Here is a 25,930-nt window from a genome sequence, read left to right as displayed (position 1 = left end):
TAGTAGCTATGGCAAAGAGTTAGCGTAGGTCTATTTGTTTCTTGAGAAGTTATGTCTGTAAGTATAATTTATTTGTACAGTTTGAGCAATTCCAGCGTCATGTTAGAATGTGGTCGAAACGAAAGCAAGCAAGTTAGTTAACGATGTCATGGCAGCTAGCCAGAACGGAGTTAGATTGTTTGGTTTTATATACAATCTATGATTGCTTAGCCTTACGTAAGTTAAATACTGACAAATCTAACTTAGTCATCGTGTTTTTGTGGCAACGTTAAAAACATGTCAGCAATGCACATTGTTTCTTTCCATCTAAATGTCATTCAAAGTAAAGAAGTAAAAAACATTATGCATCCGTGTTGCTTGTTTGTTGAACAAGTTAGACAACGCATCAAGTTCAAGCAGCAGCAAGATGGTATAAGAATACATTTGAGTTTGGTTAATGTTCTCCATATGTCTTCCTTCCACTGTAGTTACACTCTTCAGTCCTGTCCAGCGGTCAGAAGCCGCAATACCAAAGATGCCCAGACCCAGGCTGCACACTGCTCCACTGCCCTTTCTGTCCTCAGTACAAAGGGGACTATGCGAGGGTGGAAACCCACATGCAGAGCCATCTAAAGACGGTGGTGCATCATGGAGGTGTGTTTTAGATAGATAGTTAAGCCTTTGTTGTCTCCAGAGTGGAGAAATTCATCTTTGGGAAGTGAGAGGCTGGCACAGGTACACTTAAAATCATGTTTAAAAAAAAAAAAACACACACCCACACATAGACATGCATACATGGAGAGATTCCCCCCCCCCCCCATTACCAGTACATATCATATAAAATAGCCCCATGATAAGTATTCAATTAACGCACAGTTCACAATCTGCATCACAATCACAATCTTTTATTGCACACTGCCTCATTACCTCATGTATTGCACACAGCCTACATGTATTGCATCCTACCCTATATCATGGCCTTCCTTAAAGTATTGTCCCATCAGTATATTAAATAAATAAATGAATGCAGGCACTCATAAACACACACACAGACCACATACCCCTCCACCAATTACGCATCATAAGATTCTCCCCATCTGTGTTATGCACAATACACAAATCTGCATCACTTAATCAGAAGATCATAAAGTTATAAAAAGTGTTTGACCTATGTTGCACACTGATATTGTACACAGCCTGTCGCATATATTGCACTATGCCCTGTATCATGGCCTTCTATGAAATCTTCTATTGATTTGTTATAAAATTACAAAAATAATGTTATTAGTGAAGTTACTGATGGTCAGCTGTCTTTGCCATATTTGCCAAGCCATTGTTTCATGTTACGTGGGCCAACTATTTGATTTTTTTTTTGTCCAGAATTTTTGATGTACAGATGCAATTTGGGCTGCAGAAAGGACAGTCACTACCACTGCTGTGGTTGTGGCCTCACATTTCCGAGGAGGAATAATTTATTGAGACACCTCAGCACCTGCCAATCACAGAATTCACAGGGGGCAAACCAGAGGCCAGAGCACCAGCCCCAGGCTCACCCTGTGCTGGATGAAGTGACACCAACATCAACAACGACAACAGTTGGCAGATCTTCTCAAGTGAGACGGGTGCAGTGCACAAAATGTGCAGTTGTGTTGAACAAAAAAAATCTTAAACAACACATGAGGAGACGACACCCGATTTTCAAAGAAGATATAAGAGTCGATCGCCATTTAGCGTGCGAATGTCTGGACACTGATATGGGAATATATGCTGTTTTAAAGTCATTTAACAGTAACAGTGGGCCCATTCACGTCCAGAAAAAAACCTCTGGCACGACCCACCAAATTAGGTGCGCATTGGACGACTGTATCAGAAACACAGAGGTAATGCACAGGAGTGGTTTCGTTACATATGACTGTGCCCACATTCAGTCATTGAAGTACTGTCCACCACCCCTCACTTCTAAGATCCAGCTTGAGGAAGATGTCCTCAGAGAAATTGTGAGCAGCAAGTGGTTCAGTGAAGAGAAAAAAAAAATATGTCTCCAGAAACAAGCAGCAGCACGTGAGGAAGGCATCCCTTTCAGTATTGAGGTTCAAGTTGGAAGCTCTTCCACAAGGAAATTTGTGTCTGTTTATGAGCCACACCTCTCCTACTGCAACCAGTTTGGCAGAATGATGGTAATGTTTGACTTAGTCAAAAACACATGGCACTGTCATTGTGCTACAGGAAAACAGGCTTGTATTCACAAGTGCATTGCCAAGTGGGACCTATTCCAAACAATGAAGGAGCATTTTGAAAATACAAATGATGAGGCTGAAGAAGAAGAAGAAAAAGAAGAAGAGCCTGAAACTGAACCCTGTTTTCTTGAATACAGGTACCCTCCTCAAAAAGAAAACTTAAAAAGAGTAGTTAAATACATACACAGGAAAAAAAAGCTTCCTGCGGACTTGCCCTCAGAGTTTTGTGGTTTGGCGAGTGAGGCTGAACTTCCAATGCATCTGATCCCAAAGGAACAACTTTGTCCAGAATGTACCAATGTTCCTCTCAGTAAACCCTTCATCATAACCAAATCAGCTAAAATAATCTCACTGAAGGGAGTCGTTGAGGGTAAGTGTCATGTAAAATTAACATTGAGTTGTATTTATTTATTGTTCCGAGTTTTAGGTGACACTACTGTAATGATTTCTTCATGTAATACAGGTGTGACAACTTATTCCAAAAAATGCAATTCATGTGGCATGATAATTCGCTATCAAGAATGGAAGGATGGTGTACACAATTTCGATGACAGAGTCATTCTTACTCTCCATTTTTGTATTTACCTTCGAAACTGCCTTCAGGTAATTGTACAGTTTTCAAGATGTGAAATTGGATATTGCATACATGTGCATTTCATATAATTTGTTATTGAAAATCTCTTATTCCAGACACACACAGCTCTAGGTCGAGCTATTGAAACATGTGAGCTGACCTCAGGACAAAAATATCCCAACAAAAACACTCTGATACATGGGTACCTTCATTTTGAAGCGTTAACAGATCATAATTATGATTTTGCCTGTGTTCGCTGTGGACATCACCCACCTATTGTTGTCATGGATCTTCACAAGAACTGTGTTTTTAGCATGGCAGGTACTGTCCAGGTTTTATTCTAGAAAATGCCGACCCCCATTTATTGTCAACTATATTAATATTTCTTATAACTTGTAGTCAGTGAACTAGAGAATCCACCTGATGGTTTTGATGGAAAGGTGGACATTGGTGACTTCTGGGACTCTGTATGTCTGGAGAGAATCGCAAGGGCTTTTGTTCCAAGTAAGTGGCTTTAATCTTAAATAATTGCCATGTAACCCACTGAAATACAATTCTCCACTTCACTTCCTGTCTATCTATTGCCCTTACAAACCCTAAGTACAGACTGTTTTCTTTCAGGTGACAGGCAAAATCCTTTCCAAGTTCAACCCACATACAACCACTGGGCCCCTTGGATTGGCTCTCATACTCGCAAGTCGAATATGGTGCTCAATACAGAGCATGAGAAGGTCCACATGTCCATGCAGCCAAATGAATGCAGGGAGATGGACATAACAGAGGACCGGTTACTGGACGAAATATCCAATTTAAAGGTGAGCTTATCTGCATTTCCTGAACATGATCTGAACCTTAAACTCATACTATACTGACTTTGCACACATTCACTCTTTAGCACTTATGAACACATCCAAACACATTGCACCACACACACACACACCTGACTTAAAAAAAAAATATATATATATGTATATTTTACATCTCCCTCCCTATTTCATGGACCTGTCTTACATATCTCCATGCATAATATTCCTCTACCCTCACTATCCTATATCCCCTGGCATTATAAGTAAGACCTCTCACACCCTCCCCCCTCACACACACCAGCACACTGCTTCACCTCACCAGTCACCAATTCACCAGTAACCTCAACCCCCTCCAGCATACACAGAGCAAACTATGCATGTGACATAAACGTTTTGTGTCTCTTTTTTTTATTCTGTTCAAACAATACAGCAGTTGGCAATTACACCTTATTTTTTTTTATACATTACAGGTCCATGCCATCCGCAAACTCTGTAAGGAGTGCGGCATTGATTCCAGGGGCTCAAAAATGGAATTAATCTTGCGTCTAAGAGAAGAGATGGCAACTAGAAGCAAGTACGATAAAGTCTTTCAGAAGGTTTGGGGTGCATCTGGTAAGTTAAAATAACTGGCTCAACACAAGTGTTTATCACAACAGTGTTAATCTTTTGGACTGTCTACTGGTAATGTAGTTGGACATCATTGAGGTCTTTCTTTCTACCACAGGTGGTTGGGCTGTTGTTATGTGCCCCTGTGGACAAGTTGTTTCTTTAAAATGCAACATTAGGGCAGAAAGTCCGCGAGACTTCACAGACTTGTTGCTCTCGTGGAAACATATGCCAAATATAAGCATCTACGATTTTGCCCGAGGGCTTGCAGTACATGCTAACCTGAGAGAACCTGAGGTGGTCCCTTTCAGCCCTCATGAGGGTCGACTGCTGGACCCCAGCCCTGAAAACCTGCAGTGGGCATCCAAAGGTGGCACAGTCAGTTTACCCTGGCTCAAAACCAAGAAAACTTTCCCGGACCCGAATGGCCATCCTTTGACTGGGTCGGAAGAACACTATTGTCTTTATGACACCTTCCACGAGAGAAACACGAAAGACCCAAGAGATATCCTTCGGAGGTTAGGGCTGGTACCAGAGCTTGCCGGAAGAATAAACAGCCAAGTAGCTGAACAGCTCTTCTCCATCATGAAGAAAAATAATTACTTCATGAATATGCTCTCTCCTTCTGCACATGTCTTCACGATGCGAAATATCATTCATCACTACAATCAACGGAAAAACAAGACAGTCATGGAGGAATTAAGGAAGCTTGTGAGCCCTGACATTCCACTGACTCTCAATGAGTATGGACAGGCAGAATTCTGTCTCTTGCCCTCTTCTCAGACAAGAGAATGTGATCTTCTCCCAGACACGCATGTTGTCATGGACACTTTACAGACAACAGAATTAGACCCAAATTTCCCACCACAATGTCAGCGTAAGAGACATTTTCAAGCTGTTTTCACTAGTGATTGTATACAATACAGTATATATGTTTCCAATAATACATTCTATTTTTTCTCTCTCTTCAGCTGTTCACCCCACTAATCTTGACTCCACAGTTGCAAATTGGAAACAAACACTACATGCAAGACTCTCTCAAGCAGTAAGTTGTAATAGTAGTATTTCTCAATCAGCGTCTTCAATCATGCATGCATGTATATCATTTTATGCACATTTCCCCATAGCTAGACTATGTGTTGGACATTAATGCCGACCCACATGAGCCAATTGTCCTAGCCAACTCCCCGATCCTCAAAAGGTCAGACTTTTGGACACTTGGCCTAGAAAGAGATATGGAAGCAACGGTAAGTAAAAACTTAGTGTCTATTCTTTGATCTGTATGTGGACTTGCAGTATGAATAATCTTATTTCTTTCTTTTTAGATAGCAAATTATTGTTTCAACATTATCACAAACATTGCAAATGCACATGTAAGTAAGTGGTTTATTCATTTTACGAAACGACCTTGCCCTCTGATTTTGTGTTTTTAACCGTTGAATTTTATGTAGTGTAGGCAAAGTCTGTTTCTATGATTAAAAAAAAAAATTTTTTATTAAAGGGCATAGCAACCATTGCTGTGGATGCCTATGTGGTAGTGACGTGGCTTCCTCCATTATCAGCTTGCCCTGCTGATTCCATGATTGTGAGTAGTGATGTAAAATAATTTGTATCTACCTTGTCCTATCTACCTATTTGTATTTACCTCATATCCTTCAAATTCCTCTCTGAAAAGTTTTTGTTTCCTCCAGTGTGACTTTGCATCCAAGGATGTTGTGCTTCTCCCGGCCTGGCAGCCAGGACACTGGACTTTGTGTGTGAGTAATCTCACCTTGGCATATTGTTCTTTGAAATCATACTATTTTTATACAACCATCATCCTTACTTTGTTGCCATGTACTGCATCAATTTGTTTCAGGAATGTTTAATTCTAATATGAAATGGGCACAAAATCCAGAAAATGCTAATTTAATATATTTAAAAGCCTATTTCTTTCATCAGTTGCCTTGCCTAGGGTAACTCAAGTGCTCAGTCATAAAACATCTATGATATGGGGGTGATAAGCTCAGGAGGTAGATTATGGCTGAGTGAGAAACATCAGCTGTAAAGAGCTTTATGGTTGTAATTGGGTCCTTAACCAACCCATGTCTTGCTATTCCATGAAATTAAACTTTTAACAGGTTCTCAAACCAAGACAGAGGACTATGCACTTTTTTGACTCCAGGGATCCTAGTGGCTTTGGAGATGGCTGCTACCTAGATGTCTTCAGGTTTTTCCTAGAAATCTGATTGCTGGTTCTTTATGTTCATGGAAAACTCGGAGGGTCTTGAAGCATTGTTCTTTCCTATGTCTAAACCTTTAAGAGAATAGTTATGTAGTTTTTTTTTTGATTAAAATGAAGACAGTTGATCATTTTTTCCCTGGAAACATCAGAGTCTTTACTTTTTAGAAATATTATGTGGGCTTTCAAAACACTGCTTCAAGAACAGAGTGTTTTTTTAATGGAAGTATAGTAGTTCTGTTTTAGACTAACTTCCTTTTTTTTTCAGATAAATTGTTTTCACTGTTCACACGTTCCATATGTTCCTAAGTCTCTATTAGGAAATGCTGTTACTCCTAGGCCAGTTACTAGTATGGGTATAGTGTAGACCTTATTCATTACACTTATAAGCTGTGCTCTCAAGGTGGGTATGTGTAGTCAAGGCAGAGTTTTGGCAATTCCTTATTAGGGCTCAGTGTTCCATTTGAAAGAGGTGAATTGCAACTAATATTTCTTCAAAATTATTTTCAGTAACCTCGCACATATGGTGTCCAGTGAAGAGTGGAACATCCTTTTCTTGTCAGACTATGAGGTAAAACATTGGCATGTGTGGATGGAGCTCTAATCCATTACAATTAGTATAGCAGCATAGACAATCATGTGTTGCTACTTGCTGACCGTAGTTGCTGTTAAAAAAATACCTATTAAAAAACCTATTAAAGCATATTGTGGTAGAAAGAAAGAAAGAAACAAACAAACGGGCTTAAATGCAATTTGATTTGGAGAGTGAATGCAAATATGTACGGATCATCATCATTTACCATGCTCTGTTATGATTTTTCTAGGGTGCATCTCATCAGCATCTCAGCAATAATTGTGGGGTGTTCATGCTGATGGTGAGTTGTAGCCTAATGTTTTCTGTAACGTCTTTTATTGACTTCTTCTGAATTAGTAACTTTTTTTTAATCTTAATTTCAGTATGCTATGTATGCTACCCTCCAAAAACCATTTGACTTCAGTGAGGTGGGTTTTTTATCTTAAAATCTTAATCCGATGTATAATATTAAATATTATATGTTCAGTCATTTACTCGTCCTATTTGGAAGTTGCTGACCACAATATGTATTGCTGACCACAATTCTTTTCAGGTGGACATGACAACTATCAGAAGGTGGTGGTGTGCGCAAGTGTTGCAGACATTTACTGTTGAAAGGTATCACATTGTATCCTTAGTTTGTGATTGACCTACATTTGAGGATGTAGGCCAATATGCTAAACTCTCTCCATCTCTCAGCAACACTGAAGGACCAGTGGTCACACCTGCTGCAACGGAAAGGGACCAGAAACAGGACCAGCCATACCTCCCTCCAGAGATTTTGCAGAAGTTCATTGGGATTACCCTTAGAATGGACATGACCATGCTGGAATCATTTAATAGGGTGTCTAAATTGTTTCGAGATCTTTCGAGGCCTTTTCATCCAATGATCAGCATTAATGATAGCGTGGCTGAGGATCTTGAAATTGAAAGTAATCTGGTGCATATTAGCATTGGCAAAATCTACAAGGTGGCAGGCCGTGGCAGTGGCCTTGTGCTACGACTAGCACATTTGTTTTCTTCCAAAAAAAATTGGATGAAGGCATGCTTGGTGCTTAGACACACAGGCTATGGAAGGTACTTGGTACAGGATGTACAGTTTGCAAAGTAGGTCCCATTGCCTTTCAGACATCTTAAGCATGCATGACACACACACGCATGCATCACACACACACACGCATGCATGACACACACGCGCGTGCACATGCATGAAACACACGCGCGCGTGCACATGCATGAAACACACACGTGCATGCATGATACACTCTTGCGCACACACGCAACACACACACACACACGCATGCATGCAACACACACATGCAACACGCATGCAACACACGCATGCAACACACACGCAACACACACACACACACACGCATGCAACACACACACACACACACACACACGCATGCAACACACACACACACGCATGTCACACACACACACACTGTTCGAACTATATACTATACTTTGGGGGAGCCCACTTGATTAGTTTGTATCACACACACACGCAACACACACCCATGCAACACACACACACATGCATGCAACACGCACACACACACTTTACCGTTCAAACTATACCGTGTCCTTTGGGGAGCCCACTTGATTAGTTTGTATAGTTAGTTGATATAACTTGAGTTTGTATTTATAAGTTATTTTATTTTTTTACTGTATTTTATTTTGTATTTTACACTGCATGACAATAAAGTTTTAAGTTTGCTACGTAAAATAAATTGTCTGTGTCTTTACTGAAAATATCCATATTCAGCCAAGTATTAGTGTGTGTAAATAAGGGAACCCTTGTGAACTATGCTGTCTGATTGTAAATAAATGCTGCTTGTATCTTAAGTATACAGTGGTAACACTGTTGTAATATTTGTTATGAATGCAGTTTTTTTCGTATCCAAATTATTGCACTTACAGCAGTACTACAACTGTGTTGAGGTGCAGTAGCCTATTCTGCAGTAATTACTGTACTGTAGGAAATACTGTGTTGATACTGCAGTACAATTTATTTTATTTTTTATCATAAGGGGCATGTAAGCTATTTGACAAGTAGAACAATGCACTGCACAACCCAACATTTTCAACTGCTACTGCGACGTTCGGTAGCTGGCTTTACGTTCAAACTTAAGTTCCTGCTTTCCTATGTTTGGTTCAATGCTAACGTCAATGCTAACCCAACCCTTATTTTGACATAATATAGACCGGATGTTGACAGTTCCTTGTAGGAGAAGAAGAAAAGGGGGGTTTTCCCGTTTACGGATAAAACGCCCATTTATGTTCCGAAAAGTGGGGGTGTTCCCGTTTACGGATAAAACGCCCATTTATGTTCCGAAAAGTGGGGGTGTTCCCGTTTACGGATAAAACGCCCATTTTTGTTCCGCAGACCGATGATATTCGGGGTGTCTGCAGAGACTGTGTTTTTTTACAGTGTGTTCAGGGGACAGGCACCTAGCGGATAGTGAGGAGATGTTTGTTGTATGTAACAAAAATGTTTTGGCCTAAAAAACGTGTGACATCGCTTTGAGCACCTTTAAGGTGTCTCAACTGTACCTATGTCTCAACTGTACCCAGTCTACCCTACTCTCTCAATATTCGAAGTGCAAACAGAGACCATAGCCGCAAATAAACAGTCCAGAGATGGGTATTGGGAGACGGACTATGCGGCCTAATTTGTGAGCAATGCACATCAGGGAGCTTGTGATTTATTTTCAAATTGGTTATCTGTGTATAGGGAGCAGCGGTGCTGAGCGTGCATTCAAGATAAGACTTTTATCAGACGTTTAGTCTGTTGCGCAACGAATCCTCCGCCATCGTCACGCGACTAGTGAACTGTGATTCGTGCTGCACTGATTGCAACGGCAACTCGTGCTGGATGAGCAGAGCCGACTTTTACATTAGTTTATAATGTTTTTTATTTTTTTATAAAAATAGCAAAACGATAGTTTATACCTCATTACGAATGTGAGTGTAGCAGTGGAATATTCTATTGTAATCTCACCCTCACGCTCAGTCATGGCGATATCGCGAGACAGCTTTTCACTCGATGGGAAATCTCGTCATATTTTAGTCTCGCGAGATCTTGTGGCACGAGATCTCGTCATACCCCTAATAGACAGTAAAAGAAATGGACACAGCGACCCCCTTGATTTCTAGTGTAATTCTTGCCATATAGATCTGTTATCCTCTCGCAGAAGTTATTTACCGCGCGCTAGCATCGTGCTCGGTTTTTTTAGGCATTGATTTGCCGCCATACGTTCCCACTGGCAGTGCTTCAGAAATCCAAGCGTTTCATAGTGTTTGAACTTGGACTCAAATATAAAGAAATGCAGTCAGTGCTCAAGGAGTTCAGTGAAGTTGGCAATATATTCAGGCTATTCGAAGTTCGAATCAATATTCGTGAGCTATACGTTGTTAAAACACAAACGACTATTTACTAGGGGTATCACGATTCTCCAAATCCTCGATTCGATTACATTTTCGATTCTAAGGTCACGGTTAGATTCGATTCTCGATTTTTTTTTTAAGCACAGGTTGCTGTTGCTCCTAAAAAGCTGACATCAGTTCATCGCAATCTCACACATCTCTGTTATTATCAGTGAAGCTGACTGCACAATGAATCTTTCATAATATATAGCCTACACTTTGTTTGTTATAATTAGAGGATTTGCCAGCGTACAGAATTCAGCACTGAACAAAAAGTCCATTTTGAGCGGTGAGGAGAGTCTATCTTAAATGCTTCTGATTGGTCATTGCGTTCAAGAAATCAACACATATGTCTGTGATTGGCTAAATCGCTCAACGCTGCAAATATGTTATAAATAGAAACTCTGGCCTGTAAATCGTTTCTATTTTGTTTTAGTTGTTCTTGTTGCTTTTTTGCAACAGATGAAAAAAATGTATTAGTTTTAATATGTTTTATTCATAGATATTTCTAGTTTGCGGGAGTCCCGCGAATCTTTTTATTCTCCCGCACACACAGAGTGAGTGCATTACCGCCCGCGCTCGGCCATCAAATCTAGTCCCGCGCCGCACTCTATTGCGTTGGGAGTGCACGTCTATAGATCAAGAGCCCAGCCCGAGGATAGTGACGGGAAATATCGGCCAAGTTCGGGCTCGGGCATAGAATCCTAGTTAGAGGACTCACAGCCTTTCAACACGTGTGTTTTTTTCCCGCGCCGTGATGAGTCGTTCATGAACGATCCGTTCATTGCCTCTGTCACGCGACAAATGAACAAAAGACTCGGAAGGTCAAGTATTAATGTTCCCTGTAAATTACTTTTGACTGCATTATAATGATTTCTTAATTCAGAATATGATCAAGATTGCTTTGGATGTGTTCGGGGAATTTGCCTGTTAAAAGTATAACATTAAAAGCCCCTGAAATGACTAGAAAAAAGATTAGTTAATTTTGATGAACGAGATTGAACAATAGAGTCAGTAAAGCGATCCGAACTTTCCATCACGGGCGCGACATGGGGGCGTGGCAGTATCGACGATTCCATTTTTTATTTCGATTTTTGAGTTTGTGAATTAATTTCGATCGATTCCGATTTAAAATCGAAATCGTGACACCCTTACTATTTACAATCACAGTAACCGAGACAACAAGCTACAACACAATTTTCCTCAAAACAAGCTTTATAATGTCTCTAACCAAGTCCAAATAATGGACGGTCTGCAAAGTGCAAATCCCAAAACCCTTCTTCACATTTTATATTTCAATAGCTTTACTGTGACACTGTACTGTCACCAAATTCAGTTCACACATTACTGCTCTCCTGCTGGTTATACTACATTACTTAGTTTGTATGCATAATTTTTATGATTATTTATGATTTCCATTACACGAGAGTAGATGTTAAAACTTCATGCTGATTTGTACTCGGCTTTCGCCAAGATAAGCACCAACTAAGACGTAGCTTTACAGTAACCTATGCTTCTCCATCCATTTACGCTTCTTTCCATCTGGTGACCTGAATCTCCTTCTGTCTGGTGTTAATAGCTGCAGTGTATTTGTACACACAACGGCTGCAACCACAGTGCGGTCCCCTCATGACAACCGTCTGGATTGAGCATAGTAGGGGACATCTCTTGGGTCTTCAAGTGGACACCTTCCGTCCTCAGTGTTTCGTCGACTAGCCCATGACACCTCAAGAGGGCTCGACAGTGACTCTGGCGTCCCAGAGTCACCCCCCTCCGTCCCCCACTCAACTCAGCCCAGCTTACTGACCTTTACATCCCTCCTGCTGCTGAGGCTGCTCCTTTGACCTAACCAAAATCTCTCACAACCTCTCCACAACCCGACCATACGCGCCAACCCGTTTGACTAAGGCTGTTGAGCCCCACTGCGGACGTTAAAGCGGTCAGTGGACACGGTTCCGTATGGCATACTACAGCAAAACACAATATCTGTCCAAACACCAATCCTCATTCACGCAAAATACACAGGAATGTAATAACTGTAATACTATGCAAACTATACAAATAAACCAACAGACTCATCAAATTTTCAAGAATTTTTTCGAAACCGTAGCATGGCGGCCTGTACACAGCCAGCCAGACTCTTTCCGTCTCAACCACAGCCAGTTGCTGCTCCTCTCTGCTGCTTCAGATAAGTTCTTTACTGTGCGACGCAACTCTTGGCCACTGAATCCGACGTCTCTGAGGAACCGGGTTGTGGAGTGTGCCACAAATCCTCAACAACCCACTTCCACTGGATAAACCTGGACTCTCCAACCTCGCTGTCCTGCTTCAGTGGCCAGCCGAGCATACCGCAGTTTCTTCCTCTCATATGCCTCATCTACAGCATCCTCCCATAGCACTGTTAACTCTATCAGTTGAACAATGTGTGCTGATCCAGACCACAAAACAATATCTGGTCGGAGGTTAGTGGTGGCAATCTCAGGTGGAAAAATAAGCCGTTGATCAAGATCAGCCAGCATTTTCCAGTCCCTAACAGCTTCCAGTTGTCCTGAGCGAGAATTGGTTTTAACACCTTTTCTTGGTGGTTGCTCGCCTGGGCGGAGGAATATTGTCTTCTGCGTGTAATGTTTTGCTAGAACAGGTGGCAAGTTATTGGTCATGTTACGCTTGTCTTCCAATGCTAAAGCCAAACATCGGAGTACTTGGTCATGGCGCCAAGTAAACCGACCTTGGCTAAGAGCCACCTTACATCCTGTCAAAATGTGCCTTAATGTGGCAGGTGATGAACACAAAGGACAAGAGGGATCCTCTCCTACCCAGAGGTTTAGGTTCTGTGGTGATGGGAGAACATCATATGTTGACCTGATAAGGAAACTGATCCTATTCTCTTCCATTGACCAAAGGTCTTGCCAGCCCATCTTGCATTGTTCCACACTCTCCCATCTCATCCACTCTCCCTGCTTGGCCTGGGAAATGGCGTTTATACACCTCATCCTCTCCTCCTGCTTTCGCACCTCGTTGAGTACGAGCTTCCTCCTTTGAGCAGGGGCTGCCTTGTGCCATTCAGGAGGAGCTAAACTGAGCCCAAAACCCCCTCTTCCATGCTGTACCTGCCCCACGATATCACCAATTTGAAGGGCAGCCTTTGCCTCTTCCACCGATTTCTTTGCTGACCACTTTCTACCAGTTTTTAACACAGGTGCTGCCTCCCTTACACATTTGTCGCGTGACTCTACTAAGGTCATTTCCAGTCTTACCTTAGCGTACTTAAACTCCTCAGTTAAAGCAGAGACTGGCAGCTGCAATATTCCTTTACTTTAAAGTCCCACTCTGCTGAGGCAGCATGGAACTCCCAACCATTTCCATATATGAACTTATATGAACTTATTTCCAGCTTATCCACTGTTGTCAAATAAACCTCGTACACAGTCAGTGGCTACAGCAACCTCGGCAGTAGACCAAACTGAAAGCACCAGTTTTAGTTTCTCTGGTAAAGCGCAGCTGTTTATGCTCTTCAACCCTTCCACTGCTTGTCATCTAACTTCTCCCACTCGAACTGTGTCCTTTAGATCCCCATCGTACCATCTCCCAAGACTCTTCACTGGCTTCTCAGAAACTGTTGGTATTGCCTCACCATTAATGAAGAATGTTTTATCTACCACCTTGCCTTAATTATCGAGATGCTCCTTGATTTAGAGGGCTTAAATTACATTCGTACCCATTCAATGTTATTGGTTAACTTGCCCAATAACCGATTAGTGCAGGCTACTGTTGTAGTCATGGTTGTCTTGTCGTCCATGTATGCTCTGATTGGTGGTAGTCGCATCCCAGAAGCCAAGCGCTCTCCTCCTACTACCCATTTTGATGCCCTAATGATTACTTGAACGCCGTGCTACGTGAGCTGAACTGTGACTATCGACCAGCATAGTAGCATTCATTAACTTTCCCATAATAAATTATTATGAAACAAGATCAATAACTTCATTTTTAGAAAACATATTCAATAACTTCACACTGTTATACAGTGTAATGCCATCAATTTCAGTAAGCAAATAATGCACAAGCTATGGTTGTAACTATTATGTTAGCTGTGTACGGTACCAATATAATTTTTGTAAAGAATAGGGCAACTGTACTTATTTTTTATGTGCAATTACTTCTCAAACTAAGTGTTGTAGCCAACATTATAGTGATGTGTAAATTAAATTTGGTGTATTACAGTGAAGTTATTGAATATTTTTCATAATATAAAATGTGCAAAAGCAGTGTAGTATGACCAGTGGGACACCATTGATGTGTAAACTGAATTGGGTGGCACTACAGATTGTAACATTAAAGTTAATGACTATTTTTGTGGTCACCTTTTTTGGGTTATATTGCACTTTGCAGACGGTCCCTTCGGACGTGTCTCTCAGCCCTGCTCGTAGAGATCTATTTAGCCTATTATTTAAAAGCTCGTTGTGAGGGAAATTTGGTTGTAGCTCTACATTACTGTGATTGTAAATAAGTGTCATTTGTGTTTTAACAGCGTTTAGCTCACGAGTTATTGATCCGAAAAGTAAGAATCTGTGAATATAACTCCACCTTGAGTTAAAGGACAATTCCGGCCCAAAATGAACCTAGGGGTACATTATATTTCTCACGCGGAAAAACTATTTATAATATATTTAAAATGCCGCAGCACCCAAAATTTCTCTGGCCCCGCCCATCTCACTATGGACCCGGCAGGAATCAAGCATGTCTCCCCTGGAGTTCTTAGTCGAGCCCACCCACTTATCAGCCAATCAAAAAAAAGAAAGGGGCTACACAATAGCCAATCATGAGGCACACACGCACACACACGCAAGGTCTCTCACTCTCTACTTCTCTGCCATGCACGCGCTACACGGTTTGGAGCACAATATGTTCTGGCCCAGTCCCAATTTGCCTATTTACACTACGCCCTAAAAGTATTTAGGGTCTCTACCTGCAAACCCGAAGCATTGAGAACTTTGTAAGTGTACAGACGGTTTAATAAGGAGATACTTTATAAAGACAGTTCACTTTTGAAAAACATCTTTGAAAAACAGTCTCGACCAGTCAAACCATGAACGCCGTGCTTCGTGAGCTGAACTGTGACTATCGACCAGCATTGTAGCATTTATTAACTTTCCCATAATAAACTCACTGGAAACTAGGGTGACCAGATGAGATTGGCAAAAATTCGGGACGGCAGGGGAGAGGGTTGGCTACTATGGATACTTCCCCACCGACTCCTCCCGGTACCTGCAGAGACGTTTTTGTTTTTTAACGGCGTGTTGGGGTTCCGGTACACCAGCCATGTCAACGAAACGAAACAATGAATGAAAATGAGCTTATCAATGGATATCTAAATTCGCGCCTATGGTATCTTTGTAGAACTTCAAAAAAAGTAACAAAAAAGATTTTGCAGCCAATGAGCAGCCAGCGGGGACTGGCTGCAGGACGACTCAACCTCCACGGACAGTTTTAATGTTTTATCATAAATAATAACTACTCAAGATTTTGCTTTAGTATAATTTTCGAGACAATTAGGGCCGGATTCGGGATTCGGACAACAGCTTAGATTTCGGGCCTGTCCTAAATTTTTCGGGACGTCTGGTCACCCTACTGGAAACCCATTACGTGTTGAAAACGGTTTGCAGCATTTTGAGGAAGGATGTAATGTTTTTGTAACATATAATCCCACTCAAACTGTGCCATTCTGTTTGAATTACTGTATGTGAAAGAATCTTTGCATTTGTAGTAACTCACTGGTTTTTAAACTGATCAAATCAGATATTGATAGGATAGCATCTTGCAGTTGATGGAGATTCCTGGGATGCACATCGAGGGCACGAAGCTCCCGTTCCACCACATCCCAGAGATGCTCTATTGGGTTGAGATCTGGTGACTGTGGGGGCCATTTTAGGACAGTGCACTCATTGTCATGTTCAAGAAACCAATTTGAAATGATTCAAGCTTTGTGACATGGTGCATTATCCTGCTGGAAGTAGTCATCAGAGGATGGGTACATTGTGGCCATAAAGGGATGGACATGGTCAGAAACAATGCTCAGGTAGGCCGTGGCATTTAAACGATGCCCAATTGGCACTAAGGGGCCTAAAGTGTGCCAAGAAAACATCCCCCACACCATTACACCACCACCACCAGCCTGCACAGTGGTAATAAGGCATGATGGATCCATGTTCTCATTCTGTTTACGCCAAATTCTGACTCGAGCATCTGAATGTCTCAAAAGAAGTCGAGACTCATCAGACCAGGCAATATTTTTCCAGTCTTCAACTGTCCAATTTTGGTGAGCTCTTGCAAATTGTAGTCTCTTTTTTTCTATTTATAGTGGAGATGAGTGGTACCCGGTGGGGTCTTCTGCTGTTGTAGCCCATCCACCTCAAGGTTGTGCCTGTTGTGGCTTCACAAATGCTTTGCTGCATACCTCGGTTGTAACGAGTGCTTATTTCAGTCAAAGTTGCTCTTCTATCAGCTTGAATCAGTCGGCCCATTCTCCTCTAACCTCTAGCATCAACAAGGCATTTTCGCCCACAGGACTGCCGCATACTGGATGTTTTTCCCTTTTCACACCATTCTTTGTAAACCCTAGAAATGATTGTGCGTGAAAATCCCAGTAACTGAGCAGATTGTGAAATACTCAGACTGGCCTGTCTGGCACCAACAACCATGCCACGCTCAAAATTGCTTAAATCACCTTTCTTTCCCATTCTGACATTCAGTTTGGACTTCAGGAGATTGTCTTGACCAGGACCACACTCCTAAATGCATTGAAGCAACTGCCATGTGATTGGTTGATTAGATAATTGCATTAATGAGAAATTGAACAGGTGTTCCTAATAATCCTTTAGGTGAGTGTATATATGTATGTATGTGGGTCTCTTTCTAGACACCTACAAATTTGTACTTTACTAGATGTCTCTCCACTTGTTCCACGGGTCTCTAGTATTCCACTAAACACAATCACTTAAGAATAAAAGTAAGATCTCTAGTGTCTAGCCTGAGACAGCAGTGATCAGAGAAAATCCAAACAATGCCTTTGAATATGCTTTAATCACGGGCGGAAGGACCTCATATCAATCACAGAGAATCCCACCGGCAAAAAGAATACAACAATTTATATAGGATAGGTACATGGCAAAGGTAACATAACTCATCACATCATCTTTCTCTAATATGATTGGTCCTAGTACATATGTGCAATTCAGAAACACCCCCAGAAAAGCAAATTCGTTTTTTTTATTACTTTAGCTTGTTACTTATGGGGTTATTATATTTTTTTTATTATATTATATTAGAGAAAAGGAAGTGAAGCACTGAATTTATTCAAGTAAAAGAAAGTATGCACTATGCTAAATCACTCTCACAACTCTTTCCAGTGGTTAAATCGGCAGTTTCACTGCATGCATGATCACAGGGGGTTGAGCAGCATTTCTGTCCGGCAGGGCACTGACAATCATGGGAACAGTATTCGGCACATACTGGATTCCCCTTCAGTAGGGCACATAGCCTGCACGGATAGAGATTGTGACATTAAGCGTCAGATGCACAGCACAAAACACTCAAGGCATGAATAGCTAGTTTTACTTACAGCGAGAATTACATTCTATGTATTATTCATCATCTTTATTAATTTTGTAAAGCCACCCTGTGCCTGAAACAGTGCTATAGGCCAAAATCAGGTACTTTTGACATAGAGAATATAACATAAAATAATAATAATTATTATTATTGACCAAAATATTAATATAATATAATTATTACAATATATGGTAATACTTTACAATCCATTAGTTAACAATAGTTTACTCAATTAGTTAACATGAACTGACAATGAAAAATACTTCTAAAGCATTTATTAAGTCAGGAATAATTGACGACGAGCCGTCAAATTATTAGAAAATAATGCACACTCGAGGTGGTAATGTGGTCATGACGCAAATGTGCATTATTTTCTTTTAATTCAACGGACCGAAGTCAATTAGCTATTCCGCTTATCATTATGTTTAGAAAACATGGAAATAATTTGTTGAAAGGGCCCTGCTCAAATGGACTGTGTACTAGAGATGCGCGGTTGGTGGTTATAGCCGCGGGATCGGGCGGATGACGTTACGAAAAAAAATATTTTAATTAATTTCGGGCGGGTGGCGGGCGGTTTCTAGTCTCGCGGCTGTCATCAGCAGCGCCTTGTATCACTGGATGGCGGGCGGGAAAATCGGTCAAAAACGTTGGTGCGGATGGATGGCGGACGGATGATGAGTTTTGTGATGCGGTTGCGGATGAAATAATAGCCCATCCGCGCATCTCTACTGAGTACACCCCTGATCCCAACCACGGCTTCTACGTTGGGTAAGACTCTTGCTTATCAAGTATTTTGAAAGAACAAAAATACATAAATAAATATACGAAGAAATTTAAAAAAATAAATTAGTATTTACAGTATACTTTTATTTCCTTATTTATGTATAATCGTATTTTTTCCCACATTTATTTATTTTTTCATTTATTTATTTCCACGTATTTATTTCCTCATTTATTTCTCTATATGCTAATGAGGGGGGCGTGTTTTACCTCAGACATAGCAATCGAGCTCAGAGTGGCAGTGCTGAAGCTTTGAGGCCACAGTGACACCTTGTGTTGTGGCCAAACAATACGCAAGAGGTTTGTGGACGTGCCTGGACAGGTCATGTAGATGGGGAATATGCCAAAACCTTATATCACGGTTTAGGCTATGTCCTTTAATATTACCCTAACTGTATGTATATAGGGTTACCATACATAGGCCTACTCTTTATTCCGGACATGGCAGTAAAACATAAGTGGATCGGGATTTCAGCAAGTAGGTGGCAGGAAGTCACTGTCTTAATGAGTGAATTAAATCAATCGTTCATTCAGCCGATTCGTGATTCATGTTCGGTTCACTTAGTTTTGTTATAGCCACGAGATGATAATTCGTGGGAAAGTCATATTAACATGTGGTAATATAATAACATTTATTTTTAATTAAAAAAAAATTTAAGAAATGATTATATTAACTTATTGCCTATTAGATCGCGTGCGGTGGTGCCTATACAGCAAGCATTTGAATGATGTTTGTAATAAATGATAAAGTAATATGCCTTAAATAAAAACTTTGGTATCTATCCCATCCAGCACTCTTTTAAATTCATTCACTGTTCAATTATTTTTATATATATATTTTTATATTATTAGTATTATTGGTTAATTTTTTTATTCTTATATACCCTATCTGCTTTACTTTCCCCTTTATTTCCCATATCACTTTACCTGATTAACCTTCTGTATATTTTACTTAAAGTATATATTTTGTAAATAGCCTACTGTAAATGCCTGAGCAATAAAGTTGTGACCCAAAGTCTTTAAATCCATTCACTGATATATTTCCTAATTTTGTTTATTATATCCTATACAGTACCGGTCAAAGGTTTGGAAGCGTTACGTTATTTTAAAATGTTTTTGTCTCACCAAAGCTGCATTTATTTGATCAGAAATACAGTAAAAACAGGGATATTGTGAAATATCATTACATTTTGAATTAACTGGTTTCTGTTGTAATATATTTTAAACTGCAATTTAACCCTTTGTTGGAAAAGCTGAATGTTCCACAAAGTTTCCACAGAATTCTGAAGCAGCACACAGACACATGACAGAGAAGCCATATCACTGAATGCTGAATGGCTTTTTCACTGGAGTTTTTGGTTCTTTTGATGAATTCAGATGAAGTGTTATGGACATGTAATGCGGTCAAGACCTGCCTGGAACTACTTTAGCCGTGTGTTTCCCTGAAAACGCATTCAACTGGAAGAAGGGGGCCCAAAATTCTTTCTTGCATACCACCCCATCCCTCTTAAGAGTCTTAATGGCGCCCCTGCCCGTAGTATATATAATATAATATAATATAATATAATATAATATAATATAATATAATATAATATAATATAATTTAATATAATATAATACCTGTAAAAGGAGCCGTACATTGACGTCCACCGCATGCAGTGCTGCAGCATTTCTCTTTTTTGGGACACTCACTGTCATCAGCGCACAACACTAACCCCTTCCTTTTACACCTTACTTCATAGTTTGTCCTTGGACACACTCCTGGCTTTACTGTTACAGACACATGAGAGAGTGAAAATGAGCCTGGATATATTGAAAAGAACAGGTAAATGTAACATTTATTATAATGAATTGTGTTTAAAATAATATAATGTGTTTAAAGTTCACTTAAATTATAATTTGTTATATTTTTAAAGCCTAATAAATGTGTGTTTCCCTGAAAATAATTGCACACCTTAGAATCTTAATCAACAAATCAGATTCAAGCATTCAACAGCCCTGTAGTATAATGTAATGTCATGTCATGTATTACCTGTTACTGTAGCTGTACATTGACGTCCACCGCATGCAGTGCTGCAGCATTTCTCATTGTTGGGACAATCACTGTCATCGGCACACAACTCTTCACCCTTCATGAAACACCTCACTTCTACATAGTCTGTGCTTGGACACACTCCTGGCTTTACTGTTATACAGACACATGACAGAGAAGCCATATCACTGAATGTTGAATACATTTTTCACTGTAAAAAATTATTTTGGGATGATGTAAATATTATTGGAATACGTTTTACAAGAAAGAACTATTTCAGTCTTTTTTACTCAATTTTTTTTCTCTTTCTAATTATTTTTTAACTTTACTAGCAATTTCTGATCTGCAAATGTTTTTGATCTAAAATGCAAACACCTCGGATCCATAATTCCGCTTATCTTATGGAAATAATTTGTTGTTTTTATCCTATTGTTTACTACATTTATTTGCTTTGTAAGTGTTGTCGTGGGTTTTGGTTCTTTTGCTCAGTGGCAAGAGCATGGGGGGGGGGGACAGAGGAGGCTTGAGCCCCTGTAATCGTAAAAGTGAAAGTGCCCTCTTAGGTCGTATCGCGGTGCCCTGCGGAACGCTTTCTCTCCAATCACCCAATAAACTAATGTCACACTCGTAGCTGTGCGATATGGCTGTATATCAGACCGCTGTGATGGCTGTGATTAGTTGCATCCGGTTTGAGCGTACGCTGGTGTGTCTGACTGCTGCTGCTCTCCGGCTTGATCCTTTTGAACTTTTAAATTAGTACTGGTTTGGTTTTTAACAAAAAAAAATTTCAGAGCAGTCGACCCCAGGCCGCTGCAAGCCCGTCCAAGCACAAGCCAGCGAGTGCACAGCATTTATATTATATTTTGGCGCAACCCTATTTGGATTCAAGGGAATACCTGAACTACCTGATGGCCTTTCATCCACTAAAACTCCAGCTCACCTCGGATGAGCATCGGCACTCGCTGGCTTGTGTGTGGATGCACTTTGGGACCGACTGCTTTCGCTGGATGATCAGCTGCTAGTCGCAGAGTTCACCTGAGATACCAGCCGGCCTTTCATCCACTACAACATCAGCTTTGTATCCATATTTAAAACTTTATCGACTAAAATAACTAGCTTCCGGCAGACGGTCTACTCAATTCGACTTACTCTTTTGCTGAAAATCGAACGGCCGTCTGCTGGAAGCTAGTTTGATGATGGATGCACTTTGATGTAGAGGTCTGCATTCCCGCGGGAGTCCCGCGGGATCCGCGGGTCCCGACGCAAAACAGTGCGGCGCGGGACAAATTTTTAAAGGTCATTGCGGGAGCGGGCGGGATGATGAGGTGCACTTGCGGGTGCGGGCGGGAGGGATGATACGCTGCACTCCCGCAAATTAAATATGAGTATAAAGTAAAATATATAAATGATTAAAGTAGCGTACATAATTTGTAGTTGTGAGGGAGATTCTGATTGGCAGCAATAAAAACGTTTTAAGCAGCCTAAACTTGTGAATGTTGTCGGGTAGGGCGGGGCCTAATCTCACGCACACTTGTTTAGAGACAATTCCTTTCCCGCTGCTCCGAGTTCGAATTCGAAAGCTAGTTCAAGTTCAAAATAGACAGCATGGACGAGGAACAGAGCGCCTCTAGTGCTTCAGATAAAGTACTGTTGTGAATATTATGCTGTTCGTAATATGGGACCAATAAATATGTTACCAAGTATTGGTAAGGAATTTTGTGTGCACGCATTTTTTTCCCCAAGACCTTTCGTCAGACAGAAAGTGCGGGCGGGAGCGGGACATTATATCACAGATGCGGGCGGGAGCGGTACTAAAAATGACAAATCTTTGCGGGAGCGGGCGGGAGCGGGACTGAACACTGCGGGAGCGGGCGGGAGCGGGTCTGAAAATTGTGTCCCGCGCAGACCTCTACTTTGATGGACTTTCACTGCCTTTATAAAGCTTGGAAGAGCCAGGACATTTTTTAATCATTTTTTATAATTCCGATTGTATTCGTCTGAAAGAAGAATGTAATTTACACCTAGGATGGCTTGAGGGTGAGTAAATCATTAGCTAATTTTCATTTTTGGGTGAACTATCCCTTTAAGGCTTAATATAAATAAAATTCACCCCCCTCACAGTTGTCATGAAGGGAAAAATAAGCTATATAGACCAAAACCACTTTTTGTACCAGGCTGTAAACATTTTTTTTCTGCTGTAAAGTTGGGCATATTAACATGGGGGTCTATGGGTTTGAGTATCTTTTGAAACCTGTCTCTAGTGGCCAGTCGATGAATTGCAGTTTAAGTCACTTACATGTTGGATTTCAAGAGAGAGACTGGAAGATTGCCACATGTGCTGCGTCCCAATTTGCCTACTTATACTACGCCCTAGAAGTATGTACTCTTTTTGTAAAGAAAAAGTACATACTTTTGAGTGTGTAGCAAAAGAGTAGGCAAGCTTTGGGACATACTATCACGTCACCTTTAACGGACAGATCTGTTGCGTGCATCCTGTCACCGTAAACTGACCTGTCAATCATCTTATCACAGTTAAAATCCTCCACTCAATCTAATTTGATTTCCTACCGTTTCGGAGAGCACGCTAATCTGCCAGTCGTGGGTCTTTCATGCGGAGACTCTCCTCATGTGTTTGCAATTTGAATATAATGATGCATTTAAAAATGGCTAAACGTATCTTTACAAAAGTTCACAATGCTGCTGCAGATGCAATATAATGTAGACAACGTTGAATAAATACATTTTCGTCAGGTTAGATACTGATAATTAAGCACTCAAACCCCTTTATCTAAACCTCTCTACATAACCGCTGGACTCGCGCGTCCTCCATGTCTGTAGTTTTTTAACACTTTTCACTCGTGTTTGTAGTTCTAACCGAATCCTCGCCCAACACGCGATGGGTTGTGGACAATATTAGCCGTTAGAGTGTGGATCGATCTGCACTTAATGGTAGAAATATTAGACCATCCGGGTATCTTTGGAACACTCATTTCAACATACTACGCTTTGGGACGTATTCTATTTCGAATACTATTTAGGACGGATAGTATGCAAATTGGGACGCACCCATGGTCTTGACACTGGAGCACAAGCTCTTGAAGCTCTGCCCTCTTCTTGAAAGGGCACAGGCTCATTTGCATTTAAATACACACAAAAACGGCATGTTTTTTCCCCACCCCCAAAAAGTGGCAAATTTAAAATGCTGTAAAAAATTATCCTTGGGGACACCATCTGGGGACATCAAAGACTTATTTTAGATCTTATAAAAAGGGGCATAATAGATGGCCTTTAATGTTAATGATAATAATTTCAATAAAACAATGTAAATAGCATTTATATTTCAGTATTGTGTTACCCCGGATTTCCACCAACTGCATAACGGCTGTGGATCGGCTCCGCTGCGTGTTGGATCTGTGCTCCGCCGTCCTACCAGATCCGGATTTGTTGCGGAACGGTTGCGGCCATGACTGACAGCTGAAGTCACGAGGACACACGATATCGCGCAATATAACAGAATGTAATTTCTATAAACAGATCTAAAACCGAGATCCGGGGTGGCAGTGGCTCAGTGCTTCATGTAGGTTGTCTACAAACCGAAAGGTTGGTGGTTCGATCCCCGGTTCCACCTGACGGAGTGTCGAGATTTCCATGAGTAAGCGCCTAACCCCAGCTGCTCCCGACGAGCTGGATGGCGCCTTGCATGGCTGACAACACCGTCGGTGTATGAATGAGTGAGTGAATGGGTGAATGTGACGCAATATGTAAAGCGCTTTGGTGGCCATTGGGTCTGTTAAAGCGCTATATAAATGCAGTCCATTTACCTTTTTACCAAAAAAAAAACAGCAACAGTTTGTTTCCATCCAGAGGAGAACAGGGGAAACAACTCTGTGCTGATCTCCCTTTTTTGTGGAGATTATTGTGATTCTAGTACAATATTTATAATTATATAATCAATTTATAAAATACTAAATGTTTATTTTGGGTTCCTTTTTGAATATACTGGGAAAGTAGTATGCTGTGTAAATAAAGTTAACTTTTGTTCTTGTTGCAAAAGGAAAAAGTATATTTTTATTTTGAAAATTACCGGATGTTTTATTGTGTTTCTGTGCTCGACTTCCTGCGGCGCTCTCCGGCATCCGGCAAAAATAGAAACTCTGCGCATCTGCTCCGGAGGGCTGCGGTCGCCGGAGCTGGGACGGAGTCGAAATGCAGCCGTTCCGCAGTCAGTGAAAATACACACATTGACTTTAATGGAAACCTATTGACTCCGCCGAACAAAAATACATAAATAAATATACGAAGAAATTTAAAAAAATGAATTAGTATTTACAGTATACTTTTATTATGTATAATCGTATTTTTTCCCACATTTATTTATTTTTTCATTTATTTATTTCCACATGTATTTATTTCCTCATTTATTTCTCTATATGCTAATGAGGGGGGCGTGTTTTACCTCAGACATAGCAATCGAGCTCAGAGTGGCAGTGCTGAAGCTTTGAGGCCACAGTGACACCCTGTGTTGTGACCAAACAATACGCAAGAGGTTTGTGGACGTGCCTGGACAGGTCATGTAGATGGGGAATATGCCAAAACCTTATATCACGGTTTAGGCTATGTCCTTTAATATTACCCTAACTGTATGTATATAGGGTTACCATACATAGGCCTACTCTTTATTCCGGACATGGCAGTAAAACATCAGCGGATCGGGATTTCAGCAAGTAGGTGGCAGGAAGTCACTGTCTTAATGAGTGAATTAAATCAATCGTTCATTCAGCCGATTCGTGATTCATGTTCGGTTCACTTAGTTTTGTTATAGCCACGAGATGATAATTCGTGGGAAAGTCATATTAACATGTGGTAATATAATAACATTTATTTAAAAAAAAAAAAAAAAAAAATTAAGAAATGATTATATTAACTTATTGCCTATTAGATCGCGCGCGGTGGTGCCTATACAGCAAGCATTTGAATGACGTTTGTAATAAATGATAAAGTAATATGCCTTAAATAAAAAAATTGGTATCTATCCCATCCAGCACTCTTTTAAATTCATTCACTGTTCAATTATTTTTATA

General features: G+C 40.7%; 1 protein-coding gene across 3 annotated transcripts in view; it reads right to left on the bottom strand.

Moving 5' to 3' along the window:
• Positions 1–24,393, bottom strand: part of LOC143722670 (uncharacterized) — a 191,817-nt gene extending 167,424 nt beyond the window's left edge. For 2 of the 3 annotated variants that reach the window (XR_013196958.1, XR_013196959.1), the window contains exon 1: positions 20,438–20,588. Coding sequence is in view for 1 of the 3 variants with exons in the window: in XM_077214155.1 (XP_077070270.1) it covers positions 17,950–17,966; positions 20,438–20,587; positions 20,850–21,002; positions 24,205–24,226 (342 nt within the window). In the remaining 2 variants the exon portion in view is untranslated. Of the gene's footprint in view, positions 1–17,490; positions 17,967–20,437; positions 20,589–20,849; positions 21,003–24,204 lie in introns of those variants that run through there. The other variant, XM_077214155.1, reaches the window with a different exon arrangement.
• Positions 24,394–25,930: the final 1,537 nt, after the last annotated feature.

This window comes from Siphateles boraxobius, unplaced genomic scaffold, assembly GCF_051911475.1.
Source record: "Siphateles boraxobius isolate OS27281-9 unplaced genomic scaffold, OSU_SipBor_1 68, whole genome shotgun sequence".
NCBI lineage: Eukaryota > Metazoa > Chordata > Actinopteri > Cypriniformes > Leuciscidae > Siphateles > Siphateles boraxobius.
Note: the sequence above shows the minus strand (reverse complement) of the source record. Positions and strands in the feature narration are given on the sequence as shown.